We start from the raw sequence: 26,546 nt of genomic DNA, 5'->3' as shown, positions 1-26,546 counted from the left end.
TGTGTATCAGAAATGGCTGAAACATTTCACCATGATTTCACAAAAAAAAATCCTAGACATGCACGACTGAAGAAGGAATTCGACTTATTTGTCACATCGTTCTAGCTTTTGACTGCTAATGTACCTCATTACTGCCAGCTTGAGCTGAAAGACGTACAGTGTAGCACACACCTCAGTGACCTGCTTTTCCAATTGAGGTATTTACATGACTTTTGTAAAACGTCACCCCAAGTGCAAAATCCTCGATTGCGCAGACGAGCTGCTAAGGTTATATCAATGTTTGGTTGAACATATGCGCGTGAACTTTTTTTCTCCTTTGTGAAACTGACGACATACCGTCAACATTGAGATGTAACAGGTGTTAGTTTGCATAACTTCATGTATTGACTCTGTCATTAACCATAGTTCTGAAAACATTACATATTGTAAAATAGGAATGTGTATAAATTTATAAACATTACAACTTAAAGTTAAATGCCTGTATGTAAAGCTTTTTGTAGTTTGACTCTCCATATTAACACTATCTAATGTACTTCCTTAATGAAGAAATAAAATTTGTAGATTTGGCAGAAAAATAAAACACGTATGATAAAATCTCGTTTATAAATGTGTGCTTCCATTTTCACATCTAGAAGCAGTTGTACTGCGTTGCAAACTAGTCTTCCTAAGTCGCCCGAGTGTGCAGCCTTTGCCATACATCAGCCTCACTTACGCACCTGCTCGGAAAAGCGCAGTGGTGGGGGAAGCCTGAGTGCTGAGAAGATTCGGCTGCGCTCAAGGACCGGCTCTACAAAAACGCAGTTGTCTCTCTAGTGCACAACTTGTGGCTCACGTGGGCCACCTCACACTACTATACCGCTCAGCCAGGCGTTCGCTGTGCTTTCCACTAGCACACAAACCAAAAACCATGGGCCGACTGTGCACAGCTCTTCCCACTACACGTCTTATAATTGGGCCACCCGGTAGGCGTCCCAAGTTTTGGAGTGAATCACTTGTGGGATCCGGAAACTTCACAAACCAAAGTAAAGATTGGGACATTCCAAAGTGTTTTCCTCTTGAGAAAACTCCTGTATTAAATTTTTTTTTGTTTCCTTTATGGCAACTTCTTGCTTAAATATTGATAGGTAATCATACTAACAGGCTCTTTCAATATATTTCTCTCTTTCATGTGTGAAATTATCTCTGTTTTGCGTTTTTCATCACTGCATATTATCGTATTGTGGCGTTTCTAATGGAAAAATATTTATTTTTCGATGTGGTGAGTTATTATTATACATTTCCCTTGATCACGTTCTTTATATTGACTGGACTAGAGGTCAAAGCCGATGTGTAGAATTTTATTTGTTGTTGCTGTTGTGGTCTTCAGTCCTGAGAGTGGTTTGATGCAGCTCTCCATGCTCTCCTGTGCAAGCTTCTTCATCTCCCAGTACCTACTGCTGCCTACATCCTTCTGAATCTGCTAAGTGTTTCCATCTCTTGGTCTCCATCTACGATTTATACCCTCCACGCTGCCCTCCAATGCTAAATTTGTGATCCCATGACGCCTCAGAACATGTCCTACCAACCGGTCCCTTCTTCTCGTCAAGTTGTGCCACAAACTCCTCTTCTCCCCAATTCTATTCAATACCTCCTCATTAGTTATGTGATCTACCCAGCTAATCTTCAGCATTCTTCTGTAGCACCACATTTCGAAAGCTTGTATTCTCTTCTTGTCTAAACTATTTATCGACCATGTTTCCCTTCCATACATGGCTACACTCCATACAAATACTTTCAGAAACGACTTCCTGAAACTTAAATCTGTACTCGACGTTAACAAATTTCTCTTCTTCAGAAACGCTTTCCTTTCCATTGCCAGTCTACATTTTATATCCTCTCTACTTCGACGTTCATCAGTTATTTTGCTCCCCAAATAGCAAAACTCCTTTTACTTTAAGTGTCTCACTCCCTAATCTAATTCCCTCATCATTACCCGAGTTGACTCGACTACATTCCATTATCCTCGTTTTCCTTTTGTTAATGTTCATCTTATATCCTCCTTTAAAGACACTGTCCATTCCGTTCAAATGCTCTTCCAAGTCCTTTGCTGTTTCTGATAAAATTACAATGTCATCGGCGAACCTCAAAGTTTTCATTTCTTCTCCATGGATTTTAATACCTACTACTTTTCTTTTGTTTGCTTTACTGCTTGTTCAATATACAGATTGAATAACATTGGGGAGAGGCTACAATCCTGTCTAACTCCCTTCCCAACCAATGCTTCCCTTTCATGCCTCTCGACTCTTATAACTGCCATCTGGTTTCCGTACAAATTGTAAATAGCCTTTCGCTCCCGGTATTTTACCCCTGCCACGTTTACAATTTGAAAGAGAGTATTCCAGTCAACATAGTCAAAAGCTTTCTCTAAGTCTACAAATGCTAGAAACGTAGGTTAGCCTTTCCTTAATCTTTCTTCTAAGATAAGTCTTATGGTCAGTATTGCCTCACGTGTTCCAATATTTCTACAGAGTCCAAACTGATCTTCCCCGAGGTCGGCTTTTTCCAGTTTTTCCATTCGTCTGTAAAGAATTCGTGTTAATATTTGTCAGCTGTGACTTATAAAACTGATAGTTCGGTAATTTTCACATCTGTCAACACCTGCTTTCTTTGGGATTGGAATTATTACATTCTTCTTGAAATCTGAGGGTATTTCGCCTGCCTCATAGATCTTGCTCACCAGATGGTAGAGTTTTGTCAGGACTGGCTCCCCCAAGGCCGTCAGTAGTTCTAATGGAATCTTGTCTACTCCCGGGGCCTTGTTTCGACTCAGATCTTTCAGTGCTCTGTCAAACTCTTCACGCAGTATCGTATCTCCCATTTCATTTTCATCTACATTCTCTTCCATTTCCATAATATTGGCCTCAAGTACATCGCCCTTGTACAGACCCTCTATATACGCCTTCCACCTTTCTGCTTTCCCTTCTTTGCTTAGAACTGAGTTTCCATCTGAGCTCTTGATATTCATACAAGTGGTTCTCCTTTCTCCAAAGGTCTCTATAATTTTCCTAGTGAGATAAGCCTCCACATCCATACATTTGTCCTCTAGCCATCCGTGCTTAGCCATTTTGCACTTCATGTCGATCTCATTTTTGAGACGTTTGTATTCCTTTTTTCCTGCTTCATTTACTGCATTTTTATATTTTCTCCTTTCATCAAATAAATTCAATATTTCTTCTGTTACCCAAGGATTTCTACAGGCCCTCGTCTTTTTACCTACTTGCCCCTCTGCTGCTTTCACTACTTCATGCCTCAGAGCTACCCATTATTCTTCTATTGTATTTCTTTCCCCAATTCCTGTCAATTGTTCCGTTATGCTCGCCCTGAAACTCTGTACAACCTCTGGTTCTTTCAGTTTATCCAGGCCCCATCTCATTCAATTCCCACCTTTTTGCAGTTTCTTCAGTTTTAATCTACAGTTCATAACCAATAGATTGTGGTCAGAGTCAACATCTGCCCCTGGAAATGTCTTACAATTTAAAACCAGGTTCCTAAATCTCTGTCTTACCATTATATAGTCTATCTGATACCTTTTAGTATCTCCGGGATTCTTCCACGTATACAGCCTTCTTTTATGAATCTTGAACCACGTGTTAGCTAAGATTAAGTTATGCTCTGTGCAAAATTCTACCAGGCAGCTTCCTCTTTCATTTCTTATCCCCAATCCATATTCACCTACTACGTTTCGTTCTCCTCCATTTCCTACTCTCGAATTTCAGTCACCCATAACTATTAAATTTTCGTCCCCCTTCACTACCTGTATAATTTCGTTTATCTCATCATACATTTCATTAATTTCTTTATCATCTGCAGAGCTAGTTGGCATATAAACTTGTACTACTGTAGTAGGCGTGGGCTTCATGTCTATCTTGGCCACAATAATGCGTTCACTATGCTGTTTGTAGTAGCTTACTCCCACTACTATTTTTTATTCATTATTAAACGTAGTCCTGGATTATCCCTATTTGATTTTGTATTTATAACCCTGTATTCACCTGACGAAAACTCTTCTTCCTCCTGCCACCGAACTTCACTAATTCCCACTATATGTAACTTTAACCTATCCATTTCCCTTTTTAAAGTTTCTAACCTACCTGCTCGATTAACGGATCTGACATTCCACGCTCCGATCCGTAGAACACCAGTTTTGTTTCTCCTGATAACGACGTCCTCCTGAGTAGTCCCCACCCGGAGATCCGAATGGGGGACTATTTTACCTCCGGGATATTTTACCCAAGAGGACGCCATCATCATTTAACCATACAGTAAAGCTGCATGCCCTTGGGAAAAATTATGGTTGTAGTTTCCCCTTGCTTTCAGCCGTTCGCAGTACCAGCACAGCAAGGCCGTTTTGGTTAGTGTTACAGGGCCAGATCAGTCAATCATCCAGACTGTTGCCCCTGCAGCTACTGAAAAGGCTGCTGCCCCTCTTCAGGAACCACACGTTTGTCTGGCCTCTCAACAGATACCCCTCTTTTGTGGTTGCACCTACAGTACGGCCATCTGTATCGCTGAGGCACGCAAGCCTCCCCACCAACGGCAAGGTCCATGGAATTTTATTTATGATGATATAATTTGGTATCTTATTAAACCATAGGTAAATATGAAAGCTGCAAAATTGTTTGTTGTCAAAAATCTGAGATTACGTTATTATCAGATTCCACGAGAAGCAATTCACAACCACAATACTATAAGAAAAAATATTTTTCAACGTACTATCAACCCCTGTTTAGAACTGAAAATAATATTTTATGCTGTGGTGGAGTAGTGGGCAATAGGCTGCTGGTATATATCAGATATTCGAAATCAAATTCTGCACTGTTCTTACGTTTACATTAAACAGATCATGTCTTATTCAATAGACAGACATCAGACAGTGGTCTGTACATTCGTGATTACTTTATTAGAAGTAATATAGAAAAGCAGCGGTTCAGTAATGTGGGACAGGTTTCTGTCGTTTATCCAAAGCAGCTCTTTCCTTCCTAATATACATACAGATAAAGTAATATGGAATAGATTTTGTAATTTTGCCTCTTTTCATAGCTGACAACAAGGTCATCAGTGGAGGTTGGTATTATACTGAGGACAGCAATATGCACATACACAGATGGCAGTAGTGTTGAGCATACACACGGTATAACAGGGCAGTGCACTGGTGAATCTGTCTGTGACCTCTTCCCCTTCCCCCCACCTCCTCCTTTTCCTCCAACATCTCTGCATCATTTACACTGTTTGCAGGCTTCATTCCCCCCATCCCCTACTTTCCTCCTTCCTCCCCACCCCCCGCCCGTTGCCACACGTCAATCGCTGTATCCCTCCCTCTCTTGACCTCCACACCCTCCATCTCATTTATCATGTCTGTTTCCTGCACCTCCTCCTCCCAGATGTTGAACTTCGCCGTGAATGTAATCTTCCTTCCAACTGTAACCTGGCCTAGTTTCCTCCCCCCCCCCCCTCCCAGGACACTTTTTCCTCTCCCCTCCTTCTCCCAGAGCGGATTTTCCTACTACCCACCTTCAGTACCTGCACCCTCTCCTCGGCTGTTTTCCTCTCCCATCCCTTCCTCCCTGCCCTCCTTCGGCACGCTGCTCCACCTCATCCCCCTTTCTCTCCCCCCTTCTCGCCACCTTTTCTCCTTTCCCTTGTCCCCTGCCCCACCCCCCCGCCCACCAGCAGATCATCCCAGGTTTTTATTCATTATATAGTGTGCTGCATTAGTGTTGTGTTCAGTGCCGTTAAACAAAGTAATGTAGTAATATGGTTTTCATTGTGTGCTCGACCTGAATATAGTCCATGATTGTTCGGGCTCGACCTGATTATAGTCCATGATTGTTCGTGTTCTTTTTATACTGTGGTCGCCTTTTATGTTGTTTTTGACTTGAGTGTTTTTTTTTAAGTACACTTCAAACAACCAGCTGTGTTCTTTTAACTTTATGTCGACTTTTAACTGTCCCCGAGTGTGTGTCCCCATATTAGTGTGTACTTTAACTCCTGTTGTCTCCATTTCCAGTGTTACTCAGGTGATTCATATGAATAGGTTACTATCGTGATTCTGGTCGCATGAGTGGAATTAACAGACTTTGTATGCGGAATGTTAGTTGAAGTTAGACGCACGGGGCATTCCACTTGGATATCATTAGGGAATTGAATATTCCTTGATTACAGTCTCAGGAGTGTGCCAAGAGCACCAAATTTCAGGCATTACCTGTCACCATGGACTGCGCAGTAGCTGATGGCCTTCACTTACCGACCAAGGACAGCAGTGTTTGCGTACACGTGTGTGTGCAATCAGACAAGCAGTACTGCATCAAATAACGTACTGAAACGTCCCCTTACAACAATTATACACGACTGTGCTGATAAACCTCTTACACTATTTGCTTTTCAAACAGCAGAGCAAAACTGAACGTACTCAAACATTCACTAAAGTGACACACAATATTTTTAGCGCAACGCAATCTGACTTTCAATAATCGCTACAAAACAATGGCCCTGACTAACTTTAACCTATACCTTTCAGAAATCACTTACCTCACAAAAATCTTCGTTACTCGAACTACTGCAATACAGCGCTCGCCACTACTGCCAGCTAAATAAAAGATTCAAACTACGGAAGGCACTAACTACTGATAGGGATAGTTAGCAAATGAAAGATATTAATAGAGAACAAACAATGTATTTACCTTAATAGTCATAATATATATAGCAGTTCATGACAAATTACAAAACTCCGCCATCTCTCTCCCCACATCCACCACTGCTGGCGGCTCACCTCCAACTGCGCAACGCTATGCGCTGTTCACATCCAGCTGCCGCTGCCCAACACTACAATGGCAGACAACAATGCAAACTAGCCACAGACTGCACACAGCACAGCCAGTGATTTTCATACAGAGAGCGCTACATGGCGGTGGCGTTACCAATATAAGAACCTAAACAGCCTACTTACATAAAGAAAACATAAACAGCCTACTTACATAGCCCCCATGCTCCCCCAAAAAAATTTTACAAAATATTTTTGGGCAGTGGCCAATAATGATTTGAAAAAATTTTTCATAATTACAATAACAAAGATATCAAATGCACACACTTATTTATACAATGCTGGTCAAAAGCTAAAATTTTCTCACAGTCCATAAAGACAGTCCAGATTGTTCATCACAGTAAAATTTCAGTGTTTTTTTTTTTCTAAGTCTGAGCAGTAAAAGACAATGCACACAGAAGTAGTGGATTTCAAAGACTGCGCTGACTCTTGACATGCTGACAGGTAATGGGCCACAACAGAGCAAACCCACAGCAGAGTCATTCGACGTTTTGAAGAATATTGGTAGGTAGGTCATCACAGAGTAGACCCACTGTAGTCCTGGTAGAGATTGTGGTATTGGTGGGCCACCAGAGGTGCAGACCCACTGCAATCCTTGTAGAAATAATGGTATTGGTGAGTCAGCAAAGTTGTAGATCCACTGTAGTCCTTGTAGAAATAATGGTATTGGTGGGCCATCAAAGATGCAGACCCACTGTAGTCCTTGTGGAGACGGCCAGCAGCCATCTGTTGCGACTGTGCAGGTGCACATTCACCATCGAAGAGTCTTGCGGAGATTATAGCAAGTCCATAAACCACCACTTCTTCACTCACAAAAAAATTTGTTTGAAATGTCTTTAGAACCAGCAATGCTGTTATCCAGTCCCTTGCTGAATTATTAACACACGTGCAAACACTAACAGTCCCAACTTCTCACATATTGTCCATATACTATGACCAACAGAAACGTGTGCAGTGAAATGTAACTTACAAGTTACTTAATTAGATGAACTGGTGTCAATTACAATTTTATAACATAAGAATACAATTACAAAGGTACAAAATACATCATTAAAAACATAACAATACAGATAACATTTGTAGTAATACAGGCTTTACAAAAGAATAGAAATATACATATACATCAGTGTTACAGGAATTATGACATAAGTAAATACATAAACGATCAGAATAACTTGCGAAACATCAACTTCACACATGAGCATTAAAACAAAACAGAATAAATAATGTCTAAGCATCTTTACAAATTAAATAACAGAGTATTAGAAAATGTCTACAACATAGCTCTCATCAGCTAAACACATAATGACAGGAAAAACACAAATACACAAGGGTACACAACATATAGAAGGATGACACAAAAGGAAAGGACAGAGTTTGTTTTACTGCAGTATTTTGCATGGAGATCTCCCTTCGTTCATCATTATTCCCAAAAAGTCCTATCTAAGCCTGCTTTCTGTATTCTGTTCACATCCGCTGTCAAAATAGTTTTTCTCCACTGTACAGTATCCTTTTCTTTTTGCCCAAACCATTTTCATATAGCTTCTCAATACATTTCTTCCAAGTCATCATAGTTAGTTTCTTATATAGTCTACCCCTCTTAAGCTAACTTAAATCTACTGAGCTCAGATGCTAAACTAAGGGACGAGGCAATGCAGCAGCATATAACAAATTAACACAAACAGCAATGCAAAAAAAATGGAAAATTGTGAAGCAAGCTACAGTAAATCTAAATTACCAAGCAATGCAACATTACAACTAATATGAGCCAATGTGCAGCAACAAGAAAAATAAGTCAGCAGTAAAACTAGCTTAACAGAGTAATACAATTTAAAATTCAGTAGCACTATGCCTGGCAAACAGCAGCAGCAACTTATATCTAAACATGACAAAGCACAAGCAAAAAAAATATTACACTAAAATGGCCATGTCTAATACCTATGTCACATCTTAACACTAGAGTGATGCATCACGAGAACTTACACTAGCAGATAAGTTACCAAATCGTAAAGAAATTATTTATGCAATTCCTGTGAAGGGAAATGTCTATTTATGTGCCCTCGTTTTCTTGGAAGTAGATCATAAATTTCTTATTGACTGGATCTGTAGACATAAAATAACTATATTAGTACAAATATTAAATTTTATTTTAACCAATGCTGCAGTGCAGCTAGAAACTAGATATTAAAGAAAATGAGCAAATATGTACAAAGGACGGCATGAAACATCATTCATTAGCCATATGGCATTTCACAATGCAGTAAAAATTCCCTCAATTCTAGAGAAAGACGCTTGTCATAATCAGGTGTGCAAGTGTACGAATATTTCCCATCAATTCATAAGCATTTCAGTAATTAGCACAAAGTACAAGTAATCACATGTTTTCAGGTAATGAGCATCTAATATTTGCGATGCTTTCTACAAAGGAATGTCAATAGCAAGGTTAATGGATGTAATGAGGGTGTCGCATTCGCAATATTTTCTCTAAAGGAACGTCAATGGCGAGGATAAAGGCCTGCCTTTTTTTTTTTTTTTTCTACCTGTGCTTCCGGAAAGGCACACCCTAATGGCTTGTTCTCCAGGTGTTTGACACAGCTGTGTGCCGACGACGCACGTGCAGGTGGTCACTTAACTTTCTCACGGAAATATTTACGACAGCAGTTTCCGCTACAGTGACAGTCTCATATAAAAATATTTCACAGGTCAAGAATTTGCGTTGCAAATGTGTAGAAACAAAATCTTACAGCATAATACACATCGTCGTCGTAAAAATATCATAACATCTCAGTCAATTCTCAAAATCGTCGTAGCTTCCTCCAATAATTTCAAAACCTAAAAAAATTCTCTGCTCATGTCAAAAGTGTCATCTGCCTCAAACGTACTTTAAAAATCGTGATCCCAAACCAAATATATCATTAAAAGCTCTCATAATATCACAATGGGTCCGAAAAAATATGAACAGTTTACAAAGTACATACAAAATACAATTTCGTAAGTGTGAAGTTATCCAACGGTGTAATCACGTAAACATCTGTCACTGACGTAATAAAAAAGTTTGTCTCTCTCAGTTAAATGATCAGATAGCTGTGTAATTTGTGTTAGAGAAATATGGTACCGATGTGTAAAGTTGTATAAGCAAATACCATATTAGCTAGGGCTCCTTGTGCTTGCCAAACACATGGTACACAAAGTAAGCGTGTACCCCCCTGAGGATTATTGTAATTATACCCTCAGGTGTTACAGATTACAGCAATGGAATGAAATGTATCACGGAAAACTTTCTTTGTAATTCAAAAATCTTTAAAAATAAATGTTTTAAGTACAAAATTAATCACTCAAATACGTGTCCTGTAGCGCTAAATGTGCGTCTTGCTGTAAGATCATCTCTGTGGAAGTCTCGTAGTTATTGTCCTCCGAAAGCTAAGTTCTGCAGAAGTCAATGTACTTACCTCATGATAAACAAAAGTGAAATGCTTTGGGTATAGATTTCTTAGTTATTACGCTTATTGTTGTGATGAAGAAATTACTGTGCTGTAACGTATTGTTGTGCTACGGAAAAGGCTGTCTCATTGTAGCTATACCACAAAAGTTGCTATTAAATATGTTTTACTTTCCAGAAGAATTCAGAAAAACCGTGCAGATATGAAACAGAAACATCACGAAAGCAATAATATAAATTGAGTCACTCATTAGTAGCATCGTGGTATAATCGTGTAGCTGTCAAAGAAACCAAATACTAAGTCATCTTTAATCTCACAGAAAGTACTTCAAATAAAGAATGTCTTTTCAAGTAAACCAAAATGTTGCATTAAAATCTCATTAGCAGTACCAGATATGTTCTAAGTATGTGAGCCTTGTAGTCGTTATGTAATCGTGCAACTAACAAGCATGAATGTACACACACAATAACACTGTGTCGTCTTTTCACAATAACAATGCAGTCGTAATTTCTGTTTAAATAAGTTCTCTTGGTTCTTGACTGAATATTTAACTTTAAACATTGTTGCATGGTAACAGTTTCTAAAGCATACTAGAAATGTGAAGTGAAACGTTTTATGGCAAAGATAAAGTTGAAAAGCAGATTATCTTTCAATAAACGGTTTTACATGTGAAATGTGGTGTAAACCTTTGCTCTTCTCAGTACGCAGAGTTTCAACTTGAATGCAATTATCATGCGGTATTCGTCCGTAAGGAATACTGGAATTTTGCTCACGGTTAGCGTCAATGTTATTTTTCCCTGAGCCAGCGGGCGCAAGTGGCTGCCTGCGGTGCGAGTCATTGTCTGTTTCTTTGTTGCCGCGCGTTGTTATTGGGATTTGGAGACCTAACTTCTACAAATTCACCGTGACGAGAATCCCGCCAGTTCTGATGCAGTTCAGGTCTGTCGTTACGATCATATCGTCTGTCGTCTTGTCGGTACATTCCATAGTTTCTTTCCTGTCGGTCATGTGGTGGAGAATTTCTCCCTGAATCGTAACTGCGTGCTGGACCATTGCGTCTGAAGTTATTCTGTCTCCCTTGATAATAATTTTTTTGGTTCCCATATTGTCTGTTTCTAAGGTAATCTCTGTCATATTCATTACTACGAAAATGCGATCTTTCTCTGTAACTATTATTACTCTGCCAGTGGTTGTCATATGGGTGGTGTTTGTTTTGATCACGATTTGCGTTGTAAGAATAGCCTTGTCGTGTCCAGTTATTGTTTCTGTCGTCACGGAATTGTGACGTATGTGACCTGTAGTGATTGTTTTCCTGATTTCGAATCCGGCGACTGTCTGTGTCAATTTCTAATTCTTGTAAGAGTCCCTGAAAAGTTTCAATGTCGTCTTTGCAACGTCCTGCTAAAATAATATGTCGTAAATGTTCAGGCAGTTTGATTAAGCAAATGCGGATGAGTTCTGAGGGGCTGTATGGGTTTGACAGGTAATGATTCTTGTGCAACGTGTCTTCAAAATATTTCACAAGACTGGAAAATTCAGATTGTTCGAAATGTTTCATCATTATGATGCCATGTTTTACTTGGTCTTGTGTGGCTTGAGACCAATATGCTGAGAGGAAGGCATGGTAAAATTCTCCTTCACTGTGAAAATCGTGAATGACCGACCGCATTCTTACAGCTGGTTCATTCTCCAAGTAGCCACACATAAATTCTAACCTGTCCTCCAATGGCCAGTTGGGAGGGAAACAATGAGAGAATTGATGGAGCCACGCTTGTGGAGGAATGTCGTTGGCCGAATTCTTAAACGTTTTGAATTTACGTGTAGTAATGAACAGCTTATAGTCAAAATCATCGTGTCGGCGAGTAGCATGTCGGTCATTGTTACGTCGTGTCGGCGGTTCCATCTCAAAATTCGGTGCCCATTGCCAATTTCTTTCATAACTTCCGAAATGCCCTGTGTTATTATTTTGTGGCTGTTCCGTATTTCTATGTCCCTCTTCCCGTATTGGAGCGCGAGTGTCCTCTGAAATACGTAATTCTTGTATTACCTGTGTCAGCTGATCTTGTACTTCCCGGATTTCTCTTTGGTGTTGCGTATTAATTTGATTTTGATTTTGTTTGAATTTTCTTATTTGTTCATACTCTTCTGTGTCAGTGAAGGCTACGGGTCTTGTGTCATTCAGATCATCATCTACCTTCGTAGATAAGTTAGTGACCTGATCCGAAAGTTCTGCTACTTTCTCCGATAGTGTACTTATTTCCTCCATGTGTCTTTCTGAACCAATTTTCAGGGTAACTACTGTGTCCTTTAAATTTTCCTGAGTTTTTGCAAGTTGCGTAACCGAATCGGTAGATGCAACTGAGTCAATTTTAGCTTGCAAGGTCTCATGATTTTCATGAACAATAGTTTGCAGTTCTTTTATGGCTGCTTCGTGATTCTGTAATGCATTTTCATGACGCGAAAAAATAGGTTGGAAATGCTCACAAATTTGTGTTTTTACGTCATTACAGACCTTTTGACATTTCGATTCGATGTTATGTAACTCAGTGGTTAAATCTTCACGTGTTTGTTCAAGTGTGGTGTCTAACTTTTGAAGATTTTGTTCCATTGTGTCTAACTTCTGAAGCTTTTGCTGTGTTTGTCTCTGATTTTGTTCCATTGTGTCTAACTTTTGAAGATTTTGTTCCATTGTGTCTAACTTTTGAAGCTTTTGCTGTGTTTGTCTCTGATTTTGTTCCATTGTGTCTAACTTTTGAAGAATTTGTCCCATTTGTTGCATTAATTGTAATAGCAATGCATTAGTGTCTGGAATCTGTTCCTCTACGCTTTTCGGCAGTGCATTTGCACCAGCAACATTCACATTTTGACAAGCAGAAAATGTGTCTTGACTTATTTGAGAAAACGGTGAGGACCCAAAACCCAAGTCTACAGTATTTGCAATATTGTGTTCTGTCATTTCGGATTCCTGAGGCGAGCTGTTGCCGACCGATCGATCGATAATGCTTCCCTGTTCACTACCTGTTTGACTGTCTACACCATTATTTGACGCCCGCTCCATTTCCCAATGCACAATTACCAAATTACTACTTCGAATGTCTGTTAATTCACTACCCAGTGGTGCTGATAAGCTACGCTCATCATCACTATTATTTCTCAGTTTACTTTGGAGCCTAGTGTTACGTTTTTCACACGCCATTATTGTGACAATATTTCACACGATAACACAGAAAAACACAATTTGAAGAGCAAAAATAAGAGAACACATTAACATTGCACTGAAAATAATATCTAGTTAATTGCAGCTGCGAAATACTTGGTGCAAATCTACATGCATGCCACAACTGTTTTACTGTGCAACAATGAAAAACCACAACTACCAAGGAAATTCTCTCTATAATTACGCGCTAGCAATAAACAAAAGCTACACTAATTACACAAACTACAAGAAAAAATCAGAAGATTCCAGTGAGGTGTCCTAGGCTGAGGGTCGACATATGAAACGTCCCCTTAGAACAATTTATACAGGACTGTGCTTAACCTGACACACAATATTATTTAGCGCAACGCAATCTGACTTTCAAAAATCCCTACAAAAGAATGGCCCTGAGTAGCATTAAACTATACCTTTCAGAAATCACTTACCTCACAAAAATCTTCGTTACTCGAACTACTGCAATACAGCGAGCGCCACTACTGCCAGCTAAATAAAAGATTCAAACTACGGAAGGCACTAACTACTGATAGGGATAGTTAGCAAATGAAAGATATTAATAGAGAACAAACAATGTATTTACCTTAATGGTCATAATATATATAGCAGTTCATGACAAATTACAAAACTCCGCCATCTCTCTCCCCACATCCACCACTGCTGGCGGCTCACCTCCAACTGCGCAACGCTACGCGCTGTTCACATCCAGCTGCCGCTGCCCAACACTACAATGGCAGACAACAATGCAAACTAGCCACAGACTGCACACAGCACAGCCAGTGATTTTCATACAGAGAGCGCTACATGGCGGCGGCGTTACCAATATAAGAACCTAAACAGCCTACTTACATAAAGAAAACATAAAAAGCCTACTTACAGTACTACGAAGTGTCTGTTAGGACAGAGCGGCGGAATCTGGCGTTAATGGGCTATGCCACCAGACGACCGACGCAAGTGCCTTTGCCAACAGCTCGTCACCTGCAGCATGTCTACTGGGCCCTATCGTTTGGACCCTAGACGACTGGGAAAGTGTGGCCTGGTCTGATGAGTTACAATTTCAGTTTGGTAAGAACTGATGGTAGGGTTCGTATGTGGCACAGACACCACAAAGCCACCGACACAGGTTGTCAACGAGGCACTGTGCAAGCTGTTGGCGTCGTAATAGTGTGCGCTGTATCTACATGGAATAGACTGGATCCCCTTGTCCAACTGATACCTGGAGAGCATTTGAAGCCCTTTCTATAACAACGTCTACATCTACATGGATACTCTGCAAATCACGTTTAAGTGCCTGGCAGAGGGTTCATTGAATCACCTTTACAATTCTCTATTTTTCCAATCTCGTACAGTGTGCAGAGAGAACGAACACCTATATCGTTCCGTACGAGCTCTGATTTGCCTTATTTTATCGTCGTGATCGTTCCTCCCTATGTAGGTCGGTGTCAACAAAATATTTTCGCATTCAGAGGAGAAAGTTGCTAATTGGAATTTCGTGAGAAGATTCCGTCTCAACGGAAAACGCCTTTCTTTTAATGATGTCAATCCCAAATCCTGTATCATTTCTGTGACACTCTCTCCCATATTTCGCGATAATACAAAACGTGCTGGCCTTCTTAGAACTTTTTCGATGTCCTCCGCCAGTCTTATCTGGTAAAGATCCCACACCACGCAGCAGTATTCAGAAAGAGGACGGACAAGCGTAGTGTAGGCAGTAGTCTTTGGTTAGCCTTCCCCACAATATTTTCTGCATGTTCCTTCCAAATTAAGTTGTTCGCAATTGTAATTCCTAGGTATTTGGTTGAATTTATGGCCTTTATATGAGACTGATTTATCGTGTAACCAAAATTTAATGGATTTCTTTTAGCACTCATGTGGATGACGTGACGCGTTTCGTTATTTAGGGTCAACTGCCAATTTTCGCACCATTCATATGTCTTCTGTAAATCGTTTTGCAGTTTGTTTTGATCTTCTAATGAGTTTATTAGTCGATAAACGACAGCGTCATTTGCAAACAACCGAAGACGGCTGCTCAGATTGTCTCCCAAATCGTTTATATAGATAAGGAATAGCAAGGGGCCTATAACACTACCTTAGGGAACGCCAGAAATTACTTCTGTTTTACTCAATCACTTTCCGTCAGTTACTACGAACTGTGACCTCTCTGATAGAAAATCACAAGTCCAGTCACATAACTGAGACGATATTCCATAAGCACGCAATTTCACTATAAGCCGCCTACGGAATCGATCTGAAATCCCTTGTCAATAGCACTCAATACTTCATGTAGAGCTAGTTGTGTTTCAGAACTATGTTTCCTAAATCCATGTTGACTGTATGTCAATAGACCGTTTCCTTCGAGGTAATTCATAATGTTTGAACACAATATGCGTTCCATAATCCTGCTGCATGTCGACGTTAATGATATGGGCCTGTAATTAAGATTTCATCTCCGCAATCAGCGATAGAATTTTAGCGGATGATAACGCACCATGTCGCAGGGCCTCAGTTGTTGGCGATTGGCTTGCTGAACGTTCTGGACAATTTGAACGAATTATTTGTCCGCCCAGATGCCCCCGACATCAATCCCATCGATCATTTATGGAATACAGCAACATATCAGTTTGTGCACAAAATTCGGCACAGGCAACACCTTCCCAACTATGAACGACTGTACAGGTATCACGGCTCACTGTTTCTGCAGGGGACTTCTAACGACTTGTTGAGTTCATGCCACGTCGGGCTGTTGCACTACGCCGGGAAAAAAGAAGTCCGACACGATATTAGAAGGTATCCCGTGACTTTTGTCTCCTCACTGTGCATATAAATAAGGTCGATGTATTTCTGCCAGTGAGAGCAGAATGCCTCTATTCGTAAAAGTTAATGTTATTATATTTCACAGACAGCCTGCAATGGCTGCTTCTTCCTTGTAATATACGTATTTCAGCATTGCACGGGATATACAGGGTGATTCAAAAAGAATACCACAACTTTAAAAAAGTGTATTTAATGAAAGAAACATAATATAACCTTCTGTTATACATCATTACAAAGAGTATTTAAAAAGGTTTTTTTTCACTCAAAAACAAGTTCGGAGATGTTCAATATGGCCCCCTCCAGACACTCGAGCAATATCAACCCGATACTCCAACTCGTTCCACACTCTCTGTAGCATATCAGGCATAACAGTTTGGATAGCTGCTGTTATTTCTCGTTTCAAATCATCAATGGTGGCTGGGAGAGGTGGCCGAAACACCATATCCTTAACATACCCCCATAAGAAAAAATCGCAGGGGGTAAGATCAGGGCTTCTTGGAGGCTAGTAACGAACTACAGTATCTGGAGATGTTAGAGAATTGGCTGTTCCCTCAGCTCGAACAAGAAGCACAACAATTCATATTTCAGCAGGATGGAGCGCCACCACATTGGCACTTATCTGTCCGTAACTACCTGAACGTCAACTACCCGAGGCGATGGATCGGCCGCCAGGCAGCCCGTGACAGAGCACTTCATCACTGGCCTCCAAGAAGCCCTGATCTTACCCCCTGCGATTTTTTCTTATGGGGGTATGTTAAGGATATGGTGTTTCGGCCACCTCTCCCAGCCACCATTGATGATTTGAAACGAGAAATAACATCAGCTATCCAAACTGTTATGCCTGATATGCTACAGAGAGTGTGGAACGAGTTGGAGTATCGGGTTGATATTGCTCGAGTGTCTGGAGGGGGCCATATTGAACATCTCTGAACTTGTTTTTGAGTGAAAAAAAACCTTTTTAAATACTCTTTGTAATGATGTATAACAGAAGGTTATATTATGTTTCTTTCATTAAATACACATTTTTAAAGTTGTGGTATTCTTTTTGAATCACCCTGTAGTTAGAGAGTAAATCAACAAGTGTACATTGCTAGTTGCTTTGAATAGATTCAGTAATTCTTCCTCTTTTCAAAAAGGACAGCAATGTCATCAGCGAAAGTTACTATTAACGTTCTTTTTAAAGAATTTCTATAGCCCTTCAGGAATTTTGGTTTAATGTCATTACCCTAAGTGGACAGTAAACGAAAATGCAACATAGCCGTACACCATTTTTAATCCAAACAGTTTTCTTTTGGGTTTCCACTCTAATTGTTCCCTCCTCGTTCTTGTATATAACGTATATAGTAGCTCATGCCTCTTCTTCCGTCGATTTAAAACTACTTGGGCCAGTTTACTTTGTGGAATGTATCCTCTAGATGCTCAAATCCTATGACAGGTTGCTGATCCCTCATACGTCTCGCTTTCATTACCACGCATAGCTTCGGAACTGATATATTTACCTCCTCTATAAGCAAACCGATCAACGTCTAATATATTGTTAATTTCCTTTTCCATCCTTTTGTGAATTTTTATGGTTATCAACTTGTAGGCTACGTCCCTTATTATCACAAACTTCAGCACCACCATGATTGGGACAGTGTGTCGTCTGCTAGGAAAAGTTTTGGCACGTTCTTTCTCTTCCGGTCGATCACACATGCTCGTAATACTTTGTCCTTAAAATGGGGGAAGTTAATATTTAAAATTATAGTGATTGAAATAAATGAATTTCTCTGACGTTACTGCACTATTAAAATTATTTTTCACTCTAAGCATTACATATCTCTCGTATTAACACTCATTTTCAAGTCGAAATAGCTTTAAATGCAGTCGCATGGTTCGCTCGAGATCTCTCCACTTAGATGTAAGTTCGTCTAATCTCTCATAAATGTTCACATCTGTCCGTACAAAAACATCTTTCAGTAAGAATCATATAAATTCAAAATCATCAACTTCCTACGCTTGAAAATGTGCGGCCATGTTGGCGTTATTATTTTGGACGTACGTAGATTATCACGTATTCGGTCCAGTATTCACAATCTTTTGTGAGATACTGCTTCCTCATTGGCCGTCTGGAACTCTCCCCACCACTCCATGGATCCATATATGATCAGGGTAATAGTACAAAAATTGCTTGCGCTGTATGCGCCCACGCATTATCGTGCAAAATGATAGGTGGGTTGCGCAGAAAGTGATGCCGCTTCTTTCCCAAAGCTGGTCGCAGTTGATGCTCCAAAACCGAACAGTAATACTCTGCATTAACGGTCTTCCGTGGAGGAACGTAATGAGTTAAGATAACACCATCACAGTCGTACACGAGAATCACCATAATTTTAGATCGCTCCATTCGCACCATCAACAGAACAGGCTCTGCTAACTGTGTACTACGCCTTCCACATCGCTCACAACGGGTTCTACACAACGCTGGTGACTACGTTGAAGGACAGTAACAGGTGCAAACATGTAACTCTTTTGTACCGTTTGTGAATAAATAGTTGCCACTATTTAACTTCCAACACTCATATATTGCTTACTATTTATTATATTCATTTGGATAAGTTAACCAGTGGAATATGTTCATAGACACTCTGATCAAGACAGTTTGCAAACCTTGTGTCCAAACGTCAGTTACTAGTTTCATGCGGTAAAGCATGGCTGCCGTGGTAACTTCTGCAAATATCGTTTTCGTATGTTTTAGACCAAGTGTTTTTAGTCTAGCTGTATTGCCAACGGCATTGCGACGGGCCGTGTGACCGAGTTAACTAATCGGCCTACGTTGTTTGTGACCTCCAATGTTCAGAAATTATTTAATCCATGTTGTTTGTAAATTCTTACCTTGCTCACTACTATCATTGTAAGGTTATTTATTGTGCCGCTCTTTGGCTGTATCGTAACCGGCAGTGAGGCCGAAACATTTTAAAGTTATTCCTTTACAAAACTGCAGTTGGCAGTCAGTGTGGCTATGACGTTATCGTGGCGGATTGTTTGATGTCTTTTATAAATAAATAAATATTAATTTTATGATCCACAAATTGGACCCAGCTCTTCCACCCGAACAGCCCTGTGCCCTGCAATCCTTCTTTCAACAACTGCCGTATGTTGAACGGTAGAAGGCGTGCAATGGCGGCGAGTTTGGGTGTTGGAAGGATTAAAATGCCTGAAAGGAATACCAGTGAGCAAAACAAATTCTTTGCGTGAGAAATGAGCGTATCTGAATACCTAGCTGATGATCGGAGAACTATCTCGTATCCACCAACTTCCACACCATCTCCATCTGATTATCTCGTCATTATTGAACAACACGTGTCTTCAGTCAAAACTGCCGTACATCTGTACTCTACAAATGTACTGTGGAGTGCATGTCAGGGGATACGTCCCAGTGTACCAGTTATTAGGATTTTTCTCGTTCTATTCACGTACAGATCGCGGTAAGGATGATTGTTCAAAAGCCTCTATGCGTGCTGTAATTAGTCAAATCTTTTACTCACGAGTCCTACGGGAACGATAGGTACGGGTTTGCAGTATATTTTTAGAGTAGTCATTTAAAGTCGGCTTTCTCGGGATGGTTTAAATCTGTCATCAGAAGTTTACCAGATCAGTTCTTTCGACATCTCTGTGACACTTTCCCACTGCTCAAACAAACATGTGGGCAATCGTGTGGCCGTTACCTGTATACGTTCAGTATCCTCATTTAGTCCTATTTGGCATGGGTCCCACACACTTGAGTAGTGTTTTAGGATGGGTCGCACGAGTAGCTTGTAAGCAATAGTTCTTGTAAACTGATTGCATTTCCCTATTATTCTGCCGCGACTGAGCCTAGGTGATCATTCCTTTCATTATCCCTGAAAGTAATACCTCGTTGCACCATTCGCTCTCCTATATTTACTGCAATACATTCAGTCCTTCTCGTTCACAAAGGAGTATGTTTTCTTAATGGCTTTTAGGATAACATGTTCTGATCCTTAGCCTTTTTTATTCTGAGAAAGGATACGACTCCTAGGAGGATTAAACTTTTAAAAATTTTGGTAAAAAGTAGTCTACCTGACAGTGTGGAGGTGAAACGTCACCATTTAGTTCTTGTATCTAGATACATATAACAAGCATCAACACTCCCCTGATGCAAGTTCTGTCTTTAAATGATGAATCAGATATCTGTAGAACATCAACAAGGGTGGTTTGACAAGCCTGGTAAAAAAGCAAGAAAATATTTTTGTTTCTTAAACAATTCACCTTACTTCACAACATAGTTTCCTTTGACGGATATAAACTTGGTCTAGCAATCCTCCAAATTTTTCATCCCATCGGAAAAATAGTTTCTGTCGAACTCTTCAAAATACTCGTTGACTGTGCTATTTCTTCCACATTTGATGAAAATTTATTTCCAGAAAGTCGATGATTCGAGTTAGGGAACAGGAAGAAGCCACTGGGGGTATGGACGGTGAACAGGGCAGACGGGAAACCAATTCAAACCTCAGTTCATAGACATTCGCCATTGCTGCCACTGATGTGTGGGATGGTGCATTATACTGATGAAAGAGCACCTTTTTGTGTCCCGCCCCTGCTCTTTTTTCAGCCAATGCAAGTTTCAAACGAACCAGCAGTGAAGCATAATAGGGTTCAGTTTTGGTACTACTTTCCTTTCAAGTGACTTATGAAAATTACTCGTTAGGATCCCAGAAACCAGTGGCCTCTACCTAACCAGCCGTCAAAATCGCCTTTCTTTCTTCGGTGCTATTTCATCAGCCTTCTTGCATTGTTTTGGCTGCCGTTTTGACTCTGGTGTGTAATAATGTATCTAGGTTTCACGAAACAGTCACAAATTGCTACGAGCAGTCTTGTGGATTTTGGTTAAACCTCGCGTGACGTTATTTTTATTTATTTTTTATTTATTTATTTATTGTTCCGTGGGACCAAATGAAGGAGAAGTCTCCATGGTCATGGAACGAGTCAATACATGAAGTTATAACACGATATTAGAAACAGATAAAATGAAATATAAAAAAAACATATTCAGGTGACAAGTCGTAAGTTTAAATGAAGACAATCAACAATGTAACACTGGAATTTGCTTAATTTTTTAGCTCTTCCAGGAGCTCCTCGACAGAATAGAAGGAGTGAGCCATGAGGAAACTCTTCAGTTTGGACTTAAAAGAGTTTGGGCTACTGCTAAGATTTTTGAGTTCTTGTTGTAGCTTATTGAAAATGGATGCAGCAGAATACTGCACTCCTTTCTGCACAAGAGTCAAGGAAGTGCATTCTACATGCAGATTTGATTTCTGCCTAGTATTAACTGAGTGAAAGCTGCTAACTCTTGGGAATAAGCTAATATTGCTAACAACAAACGACATTAAAGAAAATATATACTGTGAGGGCAATTTCAGAATTCCCAGATTTTTGAATAGGGGTCGACAAGAGGTTCTCGAACTTACACCACATATAGCTCGAACAGCCCGTTTTTGAGCCAAAAATACCCGTTTTGAATCAGAAGAATTACACCAAAAAATAATACCATACGACATAAGCGTATGAAAATATGCGAAGTAGACTATTTTCGTGTTGAAATGTCACTTATTTCACGCACTGTTCTAATGGTAAATAAAGCAGCATTTACCTTCTGAACAAGATCCTGGACATGGGCTTCCCACAACAGCTTACTATCTATCCGAACGTCTTGGAATTTGAACTGTTCCGTCTCGCTTATAACATGCCCATTCTGTCTGATCAAAATATCGGTTCTTGTTGAATTGTGAGTTAGAAACTGTAAAAACTGAGTCTTACTGTGATTTAGCATCAAATTATTTTCCACAAGCCACGAACTCATTTCATGAACTACATTATTTGTTACTGTTTCAATATTACACACAAGATCCTTCACTATCAAGCTGGTGTCATCAGAAAACAGAAATATTTTTGAATCACCTGTAGTACTAGAAGGCATATCATTTATATAAATAAGAAACAGCAGTGGCCCCAGCACCGACCCTTGGGGAATGCCCCACTTAACAGTGCCCCATTGGGACTGAACATCACTACCACTCTCAATATTGCGGAGAATACCTTCTGCTTTCTGTTCTTAAAGTAAGAGGCGAACCAATTGTAAACTACTCCCCTTATTCCATAATGGTCCATCTTCTGCAGTAATATTTTGTGGTCAACACAGTCAAAAGCCTTCGTTAAATCAAAGAAAACACCTAGTGTTCGCAACCTTTTATTTAATCTGTCCAAAACCTCACAGAGAAAAGAGAATATAGCATTTTCAGTCGTTAAACCATTTCTAAAACCAAACTGAACATTTGACAGCAAATTATGTGAATTTAAATGCTCCAGTAACCTTGTATATACAACCTTCTCGATAACTTTAGCAAACACCGATGGCATAGAAATAGGTCTAAAATTGTCAAAATTATCAATGTCTCCATTTTTATAAAGTGGCTTCACTACCGAGTACTTTAATCGGTCAGGAAACCGACCACTGCTAAAGGAAAAGTTACAGATATGGCTGAGAACTGGGCTAACATACATAGAACAATACTTCAATATTCTGCTAGATACCCCGTCATATCCATGAGAGTTCTTGGTCTTTAGTGATTTAATTATTAACTCAATTTCCCTCTTGTCAGTATCATGGAGGAGCATTTCAGGTAACAGTCTCGGAACACTTTTTTCTAAGAGCGCTATATGATTCCCTGTTGGGACTAGGTTTCTATTTAGTTCACCTGCTATATTCAGAATGTGATTATTAAATACTGTACGTATATGCGACTTATCAGTAACACGGACATTACCACTACGCACTGATTCTATGTCCTCGACCTGTCTCTGCAGACCAGCAACTTCCTTTACGACTGACCATATGGTTTTAATTTTATCCTGAGACTTAGCTATTCTATCTGCATACCACATACTTTTTGCCTTCCTCATAAGATTTTTTAGCACCTTACAATACTGTTTGTAATGGGCTGCTGCATTTAGATTTTGACTGTTTCTAACGTTTTGATATAATTGCCACTTTGTTCTACAAGATATTCTTATCCCTCTAGTCAGCCTCTTAGGCTGCCTGGTTGTGCTAGTACCCTGTTTTAAACGTTCTAACGGAAAGCAACTTTCAAAGAGCATGAGAAAAGTCTTGAGAAAAGCATTATATTTATCGTCTACTGTATCAGCGCTATAAACATCTTGCCACTCTTGTTGCTTGATAAGGTTTACAAAGGTCTCTACAGCAACTGGATCAGCTTTCCTGAACAGCTGATGACTATATTTAACACGTGTTGCAGCATAAAAATCTTTTAAAGTTAAAATTTGCGCATCATGATCTGAAAGGCCATTCACCTTTTTGCTAACAGAATGCCCTTCTAGTAATGAGGAATGAACAAAAATGTTGTCTATGGTTGTTCTACTGTTCTGTTATGCTGAAATAATTTGCCAGATGCACCTTCGGTCGACTCTGAGCAATCATAACACGCACGTTTCACGCAGCTTCTTCGTAGAAGAAGCTCAGCTGAGATGCCTACAGTCTCAGCAATCTCAAGACAGTTTATTCGGCGGTCTTGAATTACTATGTCATGGATTTTGTCAATGATTTCCATTGTCGTGACATCAGTTAGATTGTTGGAGCCTACTTCGACTTCACTGCTTGTCCGAGCACTTTCAATTCATTAATCCGAAAGAAAATGGTTTTCATTGATTGTGCAGAGTCCGTGTGAAGTTCGAGTTCTGTTTTGATTTGTAAAGGAAGTCCAACCATTGACATGAAAAATGTTTAATGAAAGCACGAAACTCGATTTGTCCATTTTCAGTCTCAGTTGACACACTGACCAATTAAGACGGCTGTCAACAATGGCCGCCTGCTGTGGCCGAGCGGTTCTAGGCGCTTCAGTCCGGAACGCACTGCTGCTGCGGTCGCAGGTTCGAATCCTGCCTCGGGCATGGATGTGTGTGATGTCCTTAGGTTAGTTAGGTTTAAGTAGTTCTATGTCTAGGTGACTGATGACCTCAGATGTTAAGTCCCATAGTGCTCAAAGCCATCTGAACTATTTGTCAACACTGAACTGTACACTGTACATTGTTAAAATTCCTTATACGATGCTTGGATTAATCAGGCTTACCAACGATCACAGTGAAACAACAACATTTCATTCTTTCGTGGAAATTTACCGGAATCCTCGAACCACCCTGGTATCTGCGTCTTCCCTCTGTTTGCTTCCCGGGAGCTGAAATATCAAAGTATCTTCGTGGCATTGGTAGGAGGAAAGTTTCCGTCCAGCACGTAAGTTACCCTGATGTACATTTTCTACCACATTTGTCTTGAGCTGCTATTATGTATGATATTTCATACTGTTTCGTTTGTACTGAAAATAGACGTGTTAAACGTTAGTAGTAACTTATCTTCAATTCTTTATATAGCTTTTTAGAGATCAAGGATTCAACAACAGTGTCAAACAGAAAAAACGAAAACAAAATATAAGTTTGTACTAAATAATTTATTATTTTTATGAAAATTTTGAAGGCAGTAACTTCACACTTGCGAAGTTCACTGACAAGATGCTTTAAGAAAAGAAATTTCAGCCCAGCAGAGCAGCTTTAGCGTGGAGGTGGGCGGCGGCGGCGAGAGCACCGGGGGCGGCATAGGCCAGAGGAGCGGGAGCGGCGTAAGCCACAGGGGCGGGGGCGGCGTACGCCACGGCGGGGGCGGCGTAAGCGCGGGCGGCGTAGGCGAGGGCGGCGCCGTTGATGACGGCGTCACGGGCCTGAGTCTGGGCGACGGCGGTCAGGTGGGCGGCCCTGGTGGCGGCGACGGCAGGGGTGTCCAGCAGGTAGCCGTCTGAGCGAACGGCGACGGGGGCGGGGCCGTAGGCGGCGTAGCCGGCGTGCACTGGGGCGGCCACCACCGCGGGGGCGGCGTACGCCGCGGGGGCGACGACTGCGGCGGGGGCGGCGCCGAGGTAGCCGGGCTTAGCCACGGCGACGGCCAGGATGGCGCTCAGGACGATCTGGAGTGAGGAAAAGTATCGTAAAACAATGCTGTATTTCCACGTCCATCTCATAGAAATCTTACAGCCCCTGATGCATCGAATTACAACTACTTAGTTAGCACTAGTGATACGTACCAGGGTGTTCATGGCTGGGATAGTTGGTGCTGCTGCTGGTGCTGCTGCCGAAATGTAACTTCGCCGTGGATCTCGCGGGTTTATATACACAGCCGGACCGGCATGCGTCACCTCACGTGAAAGTAGTGCTCCTCGGGCTACGGCCTTGTATGAGGTCCTACGTTGGGCGTTGGCTGGCGGCTGACAGCTTTGTTCCGCATGCTGTACTAACTTACGGTTTTGTGGAATGGAAAGAAATTTGGAACGTGTCATTTGTCTTATTTGAGCCGGCCGAAGTGGCCGTGCGGTTAAAGGCGCTGCAGTCTGGAACCGCAAGACCGCTACGGTCGCGGGTTCGAATCCTGCCTCGGGCATGGATGTTTGTGATGTCCTTAGGTTAGTTAGGTTTAACTAGTTCTAAGTTCTAGGGGACTAATGACCTCAGCAGTTGAGTCCCATAGTGCTCAGAGCCATTTGAACCATTTTTTGTCTTATTTGTCCAAGGAACTGAGGGTTCCATATAAAAATCACAAGTTAGAGTTTTTTTGAAAATTCGTGATTTCTTTTGATAGTTATTTGGTACATTATCTTAAGATGTGTTTATTATCTTGGATCTAACGTGGTGTGTGTGTGAGACTTACCATTCTGTAGGACAAGTTCACCACAGTGTTCTGTCACTCCAAACCGCCATGACCGCAAACTAAAAGGTGAATGTTGGGAAAAATGAGAGAAATAAATAAAAGGGAGGAAAGAAAATGCTGTGGTGTGAAATGAAAAAGCGAAGCTGCGGCTGCCACTTCAGTAACGATCACATGTTGCGAGCAGTAGTTTGCAAGGGCGCAGATGGAAGTATATCCTGGAAAAAAAAAATGGTTCGTCTGCAATGGAAGAGTGAAGAAATATAAAAATATATGGTTAAAGTATACACACCATCAATAATTTGTGTACATCCTTTTAATATTGAAAGGAACTGAAGTAATTTTTAATGTAATAATCAAATCTAAAGTAGCCGTTTTCTTGTAAGAATGATATGTTTACAGAGAAGACGCTGCAAGACGTCCAATGTTAAGTTTCCTTTATAATTAACTGAGGGAAAGATT

At 40.6% G+C, this 26,546-nt stretch overlaps 1 protein-coding gene across 1 annotated transcript; it reads right to left on the bottom strand.

Annotated features, from left to right (window-relative positions):
- Positions 1–24,821: 24,821 nt before the first annotated feature.
- On the bottom strand, positions 24,822–25,179 carry LOC126176113 (cuticle protein 16.5-like; the record flags this gene model as incomplete). Its single annotated transcript, XM_049923250.1, has 1 exon — positions 24,822–25,179. A coding segment is annotated over one exon (258 nt), but the record flags the coding sequence as incomplete, so codon positions are not given.
- Between the last annotated feature and the right edge of the window lie 1,367 nt (positions 25,180–26,546).

This window comes from Schistocerca cancellata, chromosome 3, assembly GCF_023864275.1.
Source record: "Schistocerca cancellata isolate TAMUIC-IGC-003103 chromosome 3, iqSchCanc2.1, whole genome shotgun sequence".
Lineage (NCBI taxonomy): Eukaryota > Metazoa > Arthropoda > Insecta > Orthoptera > Acrididae > Schistocerca > Schistocerca cancellata.
Note: the sequence above shows the minus strand (reverse complement) of the source record. Positions and strands in the feature narration are given on the sequence as shown.